The 15,566-nt window shown below is 34.4% G+C and overlaps 1 protein-coding gene across 1 annotated transcript; it reads left to right on the forward strand.

Annotated features, from left to right (window-relative positions):
- Positions 1 to 21: 21 nt before the first annotated feature.
- Positions 22 to 13,143, forward strand: LOC123547444 (uncharacterized). Its single transcript, XM_053551690.1, has 8 exons — positions 22 to 177; positions 648 to 1,315; positions 6,098 to 6,473; positions 7,045 to 7,152; positions 7,453 to 7,656; positions 8,506 to 8,636; positions 10,043 to 10,169; positions 10,988 to 13,143. Exons 2-8 carry the CDS (start codon positions 698 to 700, stop codon positions 11,185 to 11,187), a joined length of 1,764 nt encoding a protein of 587 aa, XP_053407665.1. The 5' UTR covers positions 22 to 177; positions 648 to 697; the 3' UTR covers positions 11,188 to 13,143.
- Positions 13,144 to 15,566: the final 2,423 nt, after the last annotated feature.

The following is a 15,566-nucleotide window of genomic DNA, read 5'->3' on the forward strand; positions in this document are numbered from 1 at the left end:
ACATAGAAATAAAAGACAATTGGTGTACCAACCTAAAGGCATTGTGATTAAACTAGTTTAATAATAGTATCGTATTGATTGCACAGATAAATTTACCCTTGATCCACACCTATTTCGTTCTACTTATTTTATTTGATAAAAGCGGCTAAGGAATATATATACGGATATAAGTAACAGGTATGTAAGAGACTAAAATTTAGATTAAAACACTTAAAAATGGTATCAAAGAATTGCAACAATAAAATTTGATTGTTAAATCATACTGCATGATATTACTGGCTACTGATTGACACTGCTGAAGCTTTGAGTGAACGAAATGCACAATAAAATCAGTTTAAACAACCAGCACGTTGCTGTTGAGTTACTAAAGCCTGTATAGCTTTGATTTGTGTGTTTAGGTTACAGAGACATTACCAGTGCAATCTGGGTTTAAAATATTAGACCCTAGACATAAAACTTTTGAATGAAAGGTTCTACTCATGGCAACTCTGTTACGATTTGCCGCTACTTTCATGTATGTACTCAAATAATACAAGCTGTAACTGACGTTTAATTACTCATCCACTAACACAAATTACATAAAATTCTTGTTTTGAATCATACGTTTCGTTAATAGGTACAGCATTGCTTTCTTTCTTTTGAAAAAGTGCTGTACTCAAGCTTGAATGCCATCGGAGATTCACCATAAACGTATGTAATGGGCAGCGGTTCGTCAACAAAAACAATTCCAGACAATGAAAATGACCGCAAGAAGTCAGTTTCATTAGTTCTGGACACAACCTCAGAGGTCAGTCTTAGAAGTATTTCGTATCAGGAAATGATATCTGCATATGAAGTAGTTGAGAGTCTGGAAGATGTAAATCCTGGAAAACTGGCTAAATATAAAAAGATTTCAAAGCAATATTTGAAAGAATCATTTCACAACCTTGTGAAAACTGACATATTCGCCCTTGAAGGTCAGAATGCTCTCGGAGATATTGCTAAAACACTATTATTAGTTGCAAACCTTGGCAGTATACTCGAAGGGAAAACAAAGTCAACAAGAGCGGAGAGATTTGAAAAAGATATATCAAGATATATTCGTGAAGCTGAAATAGACAAGTTTTGTATTCGGACAATCAAGAACTTTAATTTTGATGAAGCGGAATACAAAAATGCCGATCACAAAAACCACAAGATTGCCATTGTGACTCGCTGTTTATTGATTTTGAAAAATTATTGCGAATGCTCTGAAGATTTGGCTACTTACGTGTTAGAAGATAACAGAATGATGTTATTTCTGCGGAAAATCCTTACCGATGGTCATACAGATATAGTGAGTATTACCCAAATGTCCAACCTTTCATTCATCAGAGAAAGTTATTTTCTAAACTTATAAAAACTAAATTTATAAATTGTGAAAATGTACATATTTGTTTCGAAGCAACATTTGCTTTGAAAAGATGTTAAAGCGGCATGCCTCCAGATCGTTCGACAACAAAAAAAAAAATCTTTTTAGATATCTTGAAATAAATGCTATATTTCTTAAGAAGGCTTTAAAACTTAATTACTGACAAACTTTATGTTACGGAAACACATGAGAATTTGCTGCTTTTACTACTTTTTACGATGAAAATCGAAAAGCGTTTGTCACGCTTTTACTCCAGGTAAACTGTCTCGATTATAAATATCTATATTTTGAAGCCATTATTCATTACTTCAGCTATAACGCTATTGGTTACGACGACGGGAAAGTGTCTTTATTGCCGCGGCGGTCCGGGGTTCGATTCCCGACGTGTTCATCTTTTTTTCTTGATTTGGAACTTTTAAAATATTTTAGAAACAAAAATTCATATTCTAATGTTCATAATATGACCAAACTTCCATTTGAAAGAAAGATTATCGTTTAGCCAAATCTGGAGGCATGCTGCTTTAACAAGTGAAATAATAAAACAAAAGCAATGCAGTAGTAATAGACACAAAGGAATTTAGTATTTGCGCGTAGAAGAATTGGAACAAAGCAACTTACCAAAAACTATAGTACGTACACACCAACAACAACATAGTTATAGTGATGGCCCGGAGGATATTTAAATTATTTTCACATTCTGTAAAATTGAAGCTAGAGCTTTATAGGTCTCTTTATGATGCCAAAGAATAGATCGGGATCTAAAAATGCAGGGCCTCCACCAAAGTTTCTGAGTTAAATATGGGCTTAGTATGACATTTGTGTAGGCTAGAGTTATGTTACCTGTCCTTTGAGGTTATTTCAAGTCAAAACGTGAGTTCATTTTGAAAGTATTTGGTCTAGTACCTTCTCATGAAAATGCAAAAGCTTTTGTTACATGGACACGCGACACGGACGAAAGTTTTACAACAATAGCTGGACTAACACACACAATTTTGGCAAGAAACAGATTCTCTAAAAAAATCCATTATTAATAGTGTATACTCTGAAAGTGACTAACTTGCTGACATATTAACATGTTTACAAGATATTTTCATACATAACCAAAAATATTGTGCTGAAGGTAGTAAATCTTTGCAATGATTTTGAAATAATGTAAAAAAAATCTACATTCTTCTTGTATTTTTACCAGTATCGAACTTTTATTTCCATCTACTTTAGCATTTTAAGTGCCATATATATGTTGTATGCCAAACATGGTGGAAATGAATATTTTGAAAATTTTCACCAAAACTGGTCGAGTAGCTAACTCTTGCAATGCTGTGTCAGTTCGGAAAAAAAGTAAATTCAATTTTCATGTTTTTTTTCACAATGTTTAACCGTCTTACCAGTGAAAATTATCAACAAAGATAAATACCACTACAGCTTAAAATCACTTGAAAGTATCACAGTTATATCTCGAAATCCAAGGGATCGATCATTTTATTTCGAGATAACCAAAAGTTCACTAAAATGCTATTTTGTGCACGTATTATGGGACGAGTCTTGAACATGTCTTCGAGATAGCCGTAATTTTGAGATAAGTGAAGTGAGGTTTAACTGTATTTTACCTCATTTTTAGTCTACTGCTAAAAAGCTTATTTTAAGGTTATTCTCGGAATGCAGCCCTGTCCTTTGTGTCATTTTTACATTGAATTAAGAAAAAATAAATTAGAAGGTCTGAGAATTATCTGGGCATAGGCTTTCACTGTAACCCTAAACACAGGTTAGGGGCTTTACACCAAAACGTAATTATTGCCGCCAGTAGTATAATGCAGTTTTAAGAATATAGCGCCCGGCTATGAATTAATTAGAGTTGCATGGTGCACATACCGATCATCATATTTATTAATAACACATTTGCAAAAACTCGAATAGTAAAAGATAAAATGATAATGATAACAGTAATGATAATAGAAATAATGACAGACTAGATTGTAAACAGAAGTACATTGGCGGCAATAACCTTCTAAGTTTTAAATTTGTAAACATAATCATAAAGTATTTCAATAGCCAATAAATTTGTCAAAGGAAGGATATTGTTACAAAGTTGTAATCACCTCTGGGCCAAATAACGCTTACTAATGATTTTTTTAACACTGCATGTGGCAATATTTTAAAGCTTCCTTCTGCTGCTATTGTCTAATTAATACTATAATATTTTCCTAATAAGGAAAATGCAAGGTCATTTATTGTTCATTGTTTACACCAATTGTTATTGCTGCCATGTGTTACGAAAGACTGAAGTCAGTCTATTCTTCAAGGTCCAAATTTACGCTGACTCGACAAGGACAAATAGCCGAATATGTGCATTTCACAACAAAAGACAAATTCCTTGGCGTAAGCATTTTAGTTTATTTTTTAGCTCGACTATTCGAAGAATAGTCTAGCTATTCTACTCACCCTGGCGTCGGCGTCGGCGTCGGCGTCGGCGTCACACCTTGGTTAAGTTTTTGCATGCAAGTACATACAGCCATCAATTAAAGGCATATAGCTTTGAAACTTATTTTTTCTTTTTCTAGGTCAATTACCAACCTCTCTGGGTCAAGTCCCATAACTCTGACATGTATTTTGAGCAAATTATGCCCCCTTTTGGACTTAGAAAATTTTGGTTAAAGTTTTACATGCAAGTTACTATCTCCAAAACTAATGCAGATATTGATTTGAAACTTCACACGTGTCTTCGGGGTTATAAAACTAGTTGATAGCAGCAAGTCCCATAACTCTGACCTTCATTTTGGCCAAATTATGCCCCCTTTTGGACTTAGAAAATTCTGATTAAAGTTTTGCGTGCATGTACATACAGCTATTTCTAAAAGGCATACAGATTTGAAACTTAATTTTTCTTTTTCTAGATCAATTACCAACCTCACTGGGTCAAGTCCCATAACTCTGGCATGTATTTTGGGCAAATTATGCCCCCTTTTGGACTTTGAAAATTCTGGTTTAAAGTTTTACATGCGAGTTTCTATCTCCAAAACTAATGCAGATATTGAATTGAAACTTCACATGTGCCTTAGGGGTTATAAAACTAGTTGATAGCAGCAAGTCCCATAACTGATATGCATTTTGGTCAAATTATGCCCCCTTTTGAACTTAAAACTCTTTTGTTATTTAACCTTTTTGGGTAATATAAATTCCTGCTTCTGGGACAATATTTCGAATAGTCGAGCTTGGCTGTCTTACGGACAGCTCTTGTTTTACTTTGAAATCTATTTGTGTAGTGTCATTTAATATACGGGTAATTATAACAATGAGTACTGAACAAAATAACACTAAATGTAGAAAAATACGCACTGTAAATAATAATAAAAATTTTCTTTCGATAAAGATTTACAAAATTGTCTAACAATAAAAAAAGTGCGCCCAATTTTATTTTTTCTATCAAAACATTGTGAATTTATGTTAACTGATAAAATCCCTGAAATGGCAGACACACATAATTGCTTATATTCAATTAAATGTAACATCATTTTTTTACCTCTACGAAAACTGGGTATTAAAGTTGAGTCGTCGCTCTTCTAGAGTATGCTATGACTACTAGGCAATATGTGCATGTGTCATGGTTGGGTTTATCAAAAATTGTCATGTCAGCTTCAGTTTGTTTCCTAGGGCCAATAAAAAGTTAAGAGTGTACTTTTAAAAATTAGATTGCATATCAGTGACAAAGAAATATATGCATTGGGTTTTAACATAATGAAGCATAAACACCCTAAATGGGAATATGCACCTTTGCATTGTGCAAAAGCATGTTAATGTTTGCAGCCAGTAACAATTTATAAAAGAGTAAATTACCCAAAAGCCATTAAACATAACTATTAGAATTTGATACACTTGTTTACATTGACTTGAGTAAACATCAAAAGGGTGTTTTTGTAACTTATTTAAAGTAACATATACTGTAAATCCATGAGAAATTACGTGCATGCAATTTAAAGAACTGGTTAAAAACACTCGATTTTAGTTCATGAACCATTTCAGAATTATGAGTGAAGTGTGAGGCTATAGAATAGAACAGAAAAGATATCTTATCATATTTACATTACTTATACATTTTGAGTAGCAAGAAAAAAAATGTTTATTTTCGTATAAACATTTGTGTAATAATATCAAAGACGGCCCTTTCCTCGAGATTGCACGCGCAGTCTTACGTCATTCACAAAATAAATGAACAAAATGGCGTCTTTCGCAAATTCTGTCAAAATTAGACGCAAAAAAGAACATTTCATTATAGCTTAAAATATTTTCCAGACGACAAAGAACAAAGATCAAACGACACGACACTAGATTCAACGGTATTTTAAATTAAAATCAGGAATTGTATTTTCATCGGAAGGCTGTTCAGTTAAGATGTTGGAAAGATCGGTATCCTGTCATTTATTTTTTTTTTGTATCAATGATAAGCAAACCAATTATTTTTGTAGCTACCTAATATGTAAATGTAAGATTTGAATGCCATTTTTTTTGTGCGTTTATGCAGGCACGATTCATGGGTTTTAAAGAAGTTCCAGTTCACTTTATACCCGTATAAACGCAAAGAAGGAGCATTTTATATTTAAAAAGTCTTTACAAAAATCATTAATATTTAAAAGATGTTAAAATTCAGTCAAGCAAATATGCAACAATCATTTTAACATGAATAACACGCAAGAAAATCTTTAAAAAATGCAGGTAGCAGAAAATGCCCGAAAAGCAAACAAAGACGAAATGGAAAAAAGACAGCAGTATGCGGCTGAATACGGCGAAGAAATCATATTCGATCCATTGATTGATTTTGCTATGGATACCGTATACCATATAACCATTTGGGACACCAACTTTAACCGTCTCCGAGACCTGGATCTGCTGAAAGCCTTAGAACCGTATCTAAAATCAGGCTTAAGATTAGTGGCGCTACTTACAATTGCTAATATAATAGATGAGGAGGAATGTAAGATAATTAAAAGTCACACAGGCGTTGTGGAGGAGCTAATGAACATTTTCAGAAGAAGCCTCGGTGAAAAATCACACAGGTACAACACCTGGTCGAGCAGACAGTGCGGATTAGGTAGGTGTATGGAAATACAGTATCTCGAATCCCTTAATTTGAGATAACAAATATTCGACTTAAAATGATATCTGTATACGTATTTTTGGGACAGGACCTGATAATGTCTTCGAGATAGCCGGAATTTTGAAATAAGCGACTGCGAGATATCTACAGTTTTTTGTAGTTTCAACTGTAATTAGGTTTTATCGAAAGGCTCCCGTTTTGGTTCCAAAAATACCGTCAGATCTATAAACAAACGTAGACGCAGCCACGTCTGATTCAGTGGGGGATTTATTTGGGTATTCATACATAAGGTTTCAAAATTAAAAGCAATATTGTTTGTCGGGTAGAGGGGTAGGGGTGCACGATAGAAATATTGTTTTAGAGGATTTTCTTCCAATCTAGTGCGGCTGTTTGGCATTGTTTTTCATGAAAATGAGAAATTCCCTTTCAATCTTATCAGTCCATATCAGTATTTTAGCATGAAGATATAAATAAAATGTAAAATGAAGACACGCTCGCCCTCTCCTTCCTTGAAGCGGGGCTGAACGGTACATTCGCCTAGATAATAATGGCAATCATATTTTAGGTATTCGACGCCTGGCTCGAAACGACGAAAACAAAAAAATGTTGTCGGAGTTTGGCGCCATTGAACTACTCGTGAAAATGTCGGACGGGGACGAAGATGAACAACTTGGTAAATAGTCCATTTAGTCCATAGCAGTAAGCATAGTCCCAATCTGAGATACTAGTTACCTCCCCTGACGGTCCTTCCACATATATTAGACTGAAAGTAATAATAATGTCACAAGTTGGACTACAGTAAGCAGTCACATTAGCTTTAAAACTATTTAAAGATACACTTTCACGAATGATTTAGTCATTTTAATTGAAATGTACGCTCAAATGTAACGACGTTAATATGTCACCGTATATCCCAACGAATACGAATATTAAAGTCCGTTGCAAGACATATCACATGCTATATGTATTTCAGAAAGTGTTCAAGCACTTTGGTATCTAACATTTGACGTTGACATAAGACAGAAAATCGTTGGCGACCAAGACCTTGGTGTCGTCGATGTTTTGATTGAACTCAGCAAGTCTAAAAACGATAAAATTCGGAAAACGTGCATTGGCGCCCTTTGGACCCTAAGAAACGATTTGGCTGTGTCAGACATCAAGGAATACAAACGAGCAGGTATCAGATTTTTTGTTTCACTTTCAATCCATTCAGACTAAATTTTAATGTAATTAAAGAGATGTCCAAAACTCAGAAATGTTTATAAGTTTGACAAAATATTCAGTTCCTTTATTTGCAGCGTGCTGACATAATGTAATCTAAAACTGCACACATGTATGTTCATACTTTAAAGGGGTCTCCGTTACCGAGTTGTTAGGGCCGCCAACTCCGAAACACTTGGCCTTCACCAATGTAGGTTCGAGCTTCGCTCGTGGCGTTGAATTCTTCATATGAGGAAGCCATCGAAGTGGCTGACGGAAGGTCGGTGGTACTATCCAGGTGCCCGCCTGTGATAAAATAATGCACGGAGGGGCACCTGGATTTTCCCTTCACCATCAAAAGCTGGAAAGTCGCCATATGACCTATAATTGTGTCGGTGTGACGTTAAACCCAACAAAAATGTATGTGTTAGTCTTGATGCTATATCATGGATCAGAAATCTAGTTAATCCTCATTTTGATTGTCTCGTACTATTTTAGTAATTAACCTTTTATGTCTAAAATTTCAATTTTCAATTTTTTTGGTTTAAGGTAAGTACCAGTGCAGTCTATGAACATACCAATATAATTATTGTTTCCAAGAAATATTAGAAAGTAAAAGGTAAGGGTAGATTTACCGGATGCACAAACACACCAAACACAGTCAGATAGTCACGCATAGCAAAGTAGAAACAAAACATTTACAGCATAATTGTTAACATCTATTTCATTTTATCTTTTCGCTCTCAATATGTTTAGTAAAATTGTTACAGAAATTTAAAAATGGTTTAAATTATTGCTAGCAGAAGGAAATATTCATTTATTTTAGCCATCGGGATTGAAAGATCAAAAGCGGCTGTAGATCCAAGAAAAGCACAACATGTAATGATATCGTATCATTGGTCAAATCAAGAGGAAATGAAAACAATTTGCAAAAAGATTAAGCAGGCTGGTTTTAAGGTTTGTACTAAGTTATTGTGTTACAGTTGTTCTGAGGATAACGTGTATATTCCCGCCATCTGCTTTTATTTCTGCCCTGAGTATATCTGTCAGGCGTATTGAGTTATAATGAACTGAAAAAGAGTCTTCTTAAATGAAAAAGACATCACCGGGCAAAAATATATTTGTATATATATATGATGAGCAGTTTTTTTAACCAAAAACATTTTTTAGCAGAAAAATAGTTACTCCTCTTTGTAAAAAAGCTAAATGCTGAATACTTCGTAGAATGAAGATATTTATTTTACAAAAGCAGCAGTAGTTCAATCTTAATTCAAAATGTGCAGTATGTATGATACATGTCTTTTTGTATACAGAGCGCCTTTCGTTCAAAACAAGCTTTAGCATTTTCGCTATGACAGTAGTGAAGGAAACAAGAGCACGCATCTATTTTGAAAAAAAACTTTTTGTATTTAATACTACTCAGAAAAGAAGTTTTCGTTTCCCTAAAAGAGCAAAAAGGATACGTACATTATTTACAATCTATATATTTAATTCCGTTATGTTTTGCAAATCATTACTGCTATGTCAGTGTGATAATTTAAAAACATGAAATCAATATTTTAACACTTTAAAATATCCTTAGTTTGCAAAATAAGATTTTCAATCGACTTCAGTTAATTTTGATATCATAATCCACGACAAAAATGGTATATACAGTGCAACCTCTGTAGAGCACCATCCTTTGGGAGATACAAATATTTACTGTTATGTAGAGGTTGTTGTTTTGGAGAGGTAAATTTGATAGTATATTTCAGCTTAGGGGAATTTTGATGATGTTGTTATAGAGAGGTTTTTGCTTAAGAGAGGGCCGCTCTGGAGAGGTTGTACTGTATTGTATATATTGATAAAGCAATGTATCCTAGAAAATAATAGCAGGCTTTCTTGCTCACCAGACAGGACTTTTGCGTGTTTTGCCGGTGCTGGAAAAATCGTCTTGTAAGGTGACTCACGTGCAGAATTTTATGAATGAATGCGTAAAATAAAATTCATACGCTAATATAATAGAACAGTGCTTAAAAGAAAAATATTCATTTTGATTTATTTCTTCTATAAACTGAAGAGTAAGGCATGCAAGTAAAAGAATCTATCACTCGCGGAAGTTTCTGGCTCTCAGGTAAATGTTTTGCAGTAACTCGGCAGAGCCTCGTTACCGCCTTAACAGTTACGCTCGAGCCAGATATTTCCGTCTGCACCTTCAGCCAGCGAAAGATTCTTATACAGTTTGACTGAGTCTATCCCCGACAGGTAATAAGACTAAATTGAATGTGTATCATAACTATCAGTTCTGTGTATGTTATTTAATATGGAAGTTAATGCAAAACACGTTGTTACAGTTAAACTGAATAACTTGATTGATGTTGCAGGTTTGGATGGATATTGAAAAACTTGAAGGGTCGACTGTGGACGCTATGGCCGATGCTGTTGAAAACTCAAAAATTGTTCTAGTATGTATGTCCCGGAAGTACAAGAACAGTCCTAATTGTAGAGCAGGTAAACATTGCTATCATCCTGGGCGACAAGACCTCTACTTTCGTGGTATAATAAACGTGTTAATCTATTCTGATTTGAATTTTCGAGGATTTTTGGAGTTATACCAGCTAACAAAATAATACAGTATTTATAGTGTTGTCGATTTATTTTTAGATTTTTAAATATAGGTCAAAAATAGCAGACGTAAGTTATTACTATATTAACTATTTCTTTTATCCAAGAGCTACGAGGAGTGTTGCACATTTCATTACCTCTCATGAACATAATCAAACTTAGTCTGCTTTTAATTTGCTTGGTTTTGGTTCGTTGTTTCCAAAGGGTATTCTTATGGCTTTTGTATTTATCAAAAGTTATATTTCAAGGTAACATATTCCACAATACATCAATAAATGACCTACCCTATCCTTCAGAGCTACTCCAGTTTTAAAACTATACCAAGGATATATACCTGTATTCCCATGTGTTGTATGTTTCGATGGTAGGGCTCGATAAAAGCCTCAAGATATGGTCAAAATAGCGACATATTCAAAGTTTAAAAAAAATATTTCCGAACATCCGTTTTAACGTTTTAACCCGAGCTAAGTCTCAACGGGTAGGCAGGACCCATAACTACAACTTCATGCATATGATTATTTCTCTTCCATTTTGATGGCAGGCATTTATTAAATCGCACTCAAAGACTATTTTCTATGGTATTATAGTACAATTTCCTTAGCCATTGATTATACCAGAGTGTGTGCTGAATGAAAGAATTTATTTACAACATAGACACGACTGACATTTTGTTTTAAATCATTCCTTGTAATTTTAACTTTTAGAAGCAAACTATGCATTTCAAAAGAAAAGACAAATTATTCCGCTGAAGATGGAACGTGGCTACGAACCCGACGGCTGGCTTGGTTTCATAATTGGTACTTTGAAATACTACGAATTTAGTGGACATTACCCTTTTGATGCAAAGGTGAAAGAGCTTATCAGAGGTCTCCAGACCGCATACACAGGCGAGAAGGAAGACTAAAGTACAGTCAAACCCGCTCTATAAAGTCCACATTATGAAGAGCAAAAAGCTTCATCTGCATTTGGATGAAATACACGATCGAGAGTTGGACGGAAAATTGCCGTAACTCAATATGATATTAAAATAAAGAAGAAAATACAAGACGTTTCCGTTCAGCCCTCGAAATGTTTCAACAGATAAGGAAACTTTTGCTTTTTGGATTAATGTGGTTTAACTGTAATCACGATTAATTGTTTATCTCGATGTAAGATTGAAAGACAGTTGAAACTCGGTATCTCGAATTCCAAGGGATCGTTTTAGTTCGAGATAATCGAAATTCGACTTAACTTGATATTTTGTGAATTTTGTTTTCGGGACGGGACGGGAAAATATCTTGAATTTCGAGATAAGCAAGCTCGAGATAATCGAGTTCCAACTGTATCTTTCACCTTGTGAACAACAAATGCAGTATTTTCACTGAAGGATTAGACAAGATTTTATGTTATGATGTTCACGAGTGAAATATTTTTTTTATCTTACATTATAACAAAACATATTTTCTTTTCATTTCATATTCTAACGAAAATGTATTATTGGTTTATACATAGCATGCCGCATGTACCGGGTATCTGTTCTAATGTTATAATAATTATTATTATTATTATAAATATTTATATAGCGCCCTTTTCATGATCAATTTCACGTTAAAGGCGCTTTACATAGTTCAAATGCAGCCACACAGGGCGCATAATTCATCCTCTACTAGTACAGACACAGAGCGATCTCACCAGAGGGACAGAGTGATACAAAGCTCCCACGACAGAGAGATCAGAAATCAGATACAGGCTTGCCGGGCTAACTTAGCCTAGCTCGTTGCGAATAGACAGTCTGGTTCTTTAACGTGCCCAGTGTATAGCACTGATACACGCAAGGATTGCCTGGGTTCCTGACCAGTTCACCTCTAGTTGGGTCACCAAAGATAATACACCAAATTTGCCAGAAAGATGCAAACAAATTGAGCCAACTAGTTTAAAGGGTTTTTATCTTTCAGGTTCTATATTGTCATAACTGATATTTTTTTCTCTTCAAAAATTTCGATGTTTTTTTTTCAAATATAACATTTTTATAAATCATTCATTAGTTTGATAAGTTTTGTTTAACTCTAAATATCTTTGTTTATTCTTCGTGGTTCTCATGTTGTTATTTGTCTTTCTGTGAATTTTATTTCAACTTACTGAATAGTTGGCTCCATTGATACAACACCTGGCTATTCCGATCACTTGATCGGTACACTGAAGTTTCAATCGGGCTATTCGGCATGTTCCGCAGGTGTACGCACAACTAGCCCAACTGAAACGAGTGCAAATCGGGCGCAATCGGTGTACCGGGCGAAATTGGGGACCAACGAAATGTTTCATAAAAACTTGCGTAAAACTACATTTAGATCTACATCTAAAAGGAAACACAGATGCTTTATTATTTTTACCAGACAGAAGATACTATAGTATTATAGTAAATCAGTCTTTAATTGTTAAGTGGAAACTTCCACTTTCAGTATAGTAGGAACTGTAACATATAGGGTTATGTACCGCATTGTGGGACACCTATCTACGTTTAGATCTATTCCTTTAAAAGACAATTTTAATTTTTAGGCGTGTTAATCTCCAAATAAAAGCAATTCGGGTCTGCGATAATTTGGAAAAACATATGAAAAATTGTCACTTGTGTCACTTGTTGTAGATGCAAATGGGAATATCCCTTTTGAGGGTAACTGTTAAGACGGTAACGAGGCACTGCCAAGTTAAAAGTATAGCGCCATGAAACAGTTAGAGTCGGATATTCCCATCTGTATATATATTTTTCTTGTGCACCGTATTTTACAAATAAAAGAATGCTTTCTTTATAGCACTATTTCTATAGAAGTGTGTATTTATGAAGCTGGCGGAAGTAACAGAAAATACCAAACAACAACATCGAGTTCCGGTTTAGTTTTATTATTCGTAGCGTAACGTTATTTATTATATACCTATATTTATTATATACCTATATAAATTCTGTATAAAATCAATGACTACACGCTTTTGTCGTGTCATCAGATACGACGTCAGTAATGAAATGATGACGTATTGACGTTCCATGCGTCAATTTTTTCACCGTTTCAAATGAGTTTATAGTTTTTTCTACAGATATTTGTCACTTCCGGCTAATAAAGCAATAGAAATAGGTAGAGGTATACAAAAGATTTGATCTGCAATGATACATTCGGCCAAAGAGGATTTTAGGGACCTGAACAGAACAGAACAATGTATAAGAAATACAGCATAATATGATTTTAACAAGTTAGGCCTACATACAATTGTGAATAAAGAAAAACTACCTGCCGGTTAAATCTTTGAATAGTAGATAAAATAGTTAGGGCTGGTTGGCAAGATGGGGTGGGGGGAGTGGGGGGGGGGGGGAGGCTAAGTCTATTTAGAAATGTTTGTTAGGCCACACCAAATTAATTCCTTGGTCATCGGATTTTTTCCAAAATATTTAGGAGCGAGCGAGCGAAATAAATATAAAAATATTTGTTTTTGGATTTCATCTGTTTTTTTGAGCTGGCGAGGAGCGATTTGAAGAAAATTTTTTTAAAAAAACTTGTCAAAAGAATTAACACGCACTACCAAAACATAGCAAAAAGGCTTGAAAATACATAAAAGAACCAAAGATCCTTAAATATTGAACGTTTAATTAATGACAAACTGCCCCCAAAATAAATGGCAGCCACTCAACACCTGACTCCAATATATCTTTATGCTTCATTGTAATATTTACAAACATTGAGAGGTGTAAACAAGCTGAAAGGACAGCAGGTGGATACAAGAAAATCTGGCAATTTAACCATATTTCTAGTGTATATCCTATAGAACTAATGTGTTGGCTAAGTTTGTATCCTACATATAGTCAAACTAGTGCCCTAGCCACATAATCAAAGGGTTTCTCCTTGGACTTTATCTCACTGCATAAGAATAAGAAATCTGTTACTCTCGTGTAGTGTATAACAGAAATCATTATATACGAAAACACTGCAATCACCTCACCAGTATATTAGGTACCCATAATCTATATATTATAGTGTCTGTCAACTTTCAATGCAATTTCGCCAGATGCCAGAAAATACATCATCCACTGATGGCCCAATTCACTTGTAAATTCAATGACTAATTTTGCTGTTTTTGTTGCTCTTTGTTTTAACATTTAACTTTGATAAAAAAGAGGAAAGACATACTTTTGATGCTGCAAGTCATAACAATAAGTGACTTGAAAAAAAAGTAAGCCTTTAATGCATGTTTCCTTGGGTTGAGAATTTGTAAGCTCTTTAAGATTCTTTTGCCTAAATTGAGTTCCATGTGCGTACCCCTTCTCCGCTGGAAAATTGTGTTCATTTTACATAGCTAATAGAAGCAATATATCATTCCTTAACATCTAAGTGGTGTCAACAATACTTTATTTCTTACGAGTAATGAGGGTAGACAGCAGCCCAAACATAAAATATTTTGTGCCTCTGGCTCTACATAACTTTTGAAATAGGTGAATGTGCGGATGTCCAAGGCTTTTAATCCTAAATAAACTCAAAAGCATGTTATATTGTATTACACAAACACATCTATGTAGTTCCATTGCCCCTAAAACTGCACAAACAGACTAGACTACTTGTTCATTTTTTATCACATGCTTTTACCATTTTTGGTCTCAAGGTAAGGTATGCACATCATGGATTCATGGACTGGGTAGGTAACTTAAGAGAACTTTATTCTTCCCATGTGCACAAAAAGTATTACAATTGCCGAAATTGAAATTCACTCAAAACCAATTAATATAATTTTGATGGGCAATCTGATCAACATTTTAGAATGGACAAATCATGTGAGGATATTCAGAAACTGTATTTGATACGAGTCTGTTTGTTACGACTAAGAAATTTAGCGAAATTGGTAGTTTGTAAACAATACCTACTTCTGATGATAGAATCGTTATTACTATAGCTGCCTGAAACAAGTACTGTTTTATCACACATACAGAATTAAATTTCTTTGATGTAACACTGGATGTGTAGTCCAAATTGAATTATACCACCTGTTCATCATTTAACTGCAACCCAATTATTGCTGATAAATTTATGTATTTTAAGGATCGCAGCAAAGCTTTTGTTCTTATCACCAAATATTATTTGATGACACTGTTTTAAATAATGAGATGTTGATGTTCATCTTGAGAAGAAAACGACTCGCGACTCTTCTTAACCTTTCCCAGATTTATTTACACAATCTGACTGTCATATCGGCTGTTAATTTTGCATACTGGTGCAATTGTTTAGACAAATACAAAGGCTGACACATGTTCTCCTGGTGTTTTAA

Source organism: Mercenaria mercenaria, chromosome 9 (assembly GCF_021730395.1).
Source record: "Mercenaria mercenaria strain notata chromosome 9, MADL_Memer_1, whole genome shotgun sequence".
In the NCBI taxonomy this organism is placed as follows: Eukaryota; Metazoa; Mollusca; class Bivalvia; order Venerida; family Veneridae; genus Mercenaria; species Mercenaria mercenaria.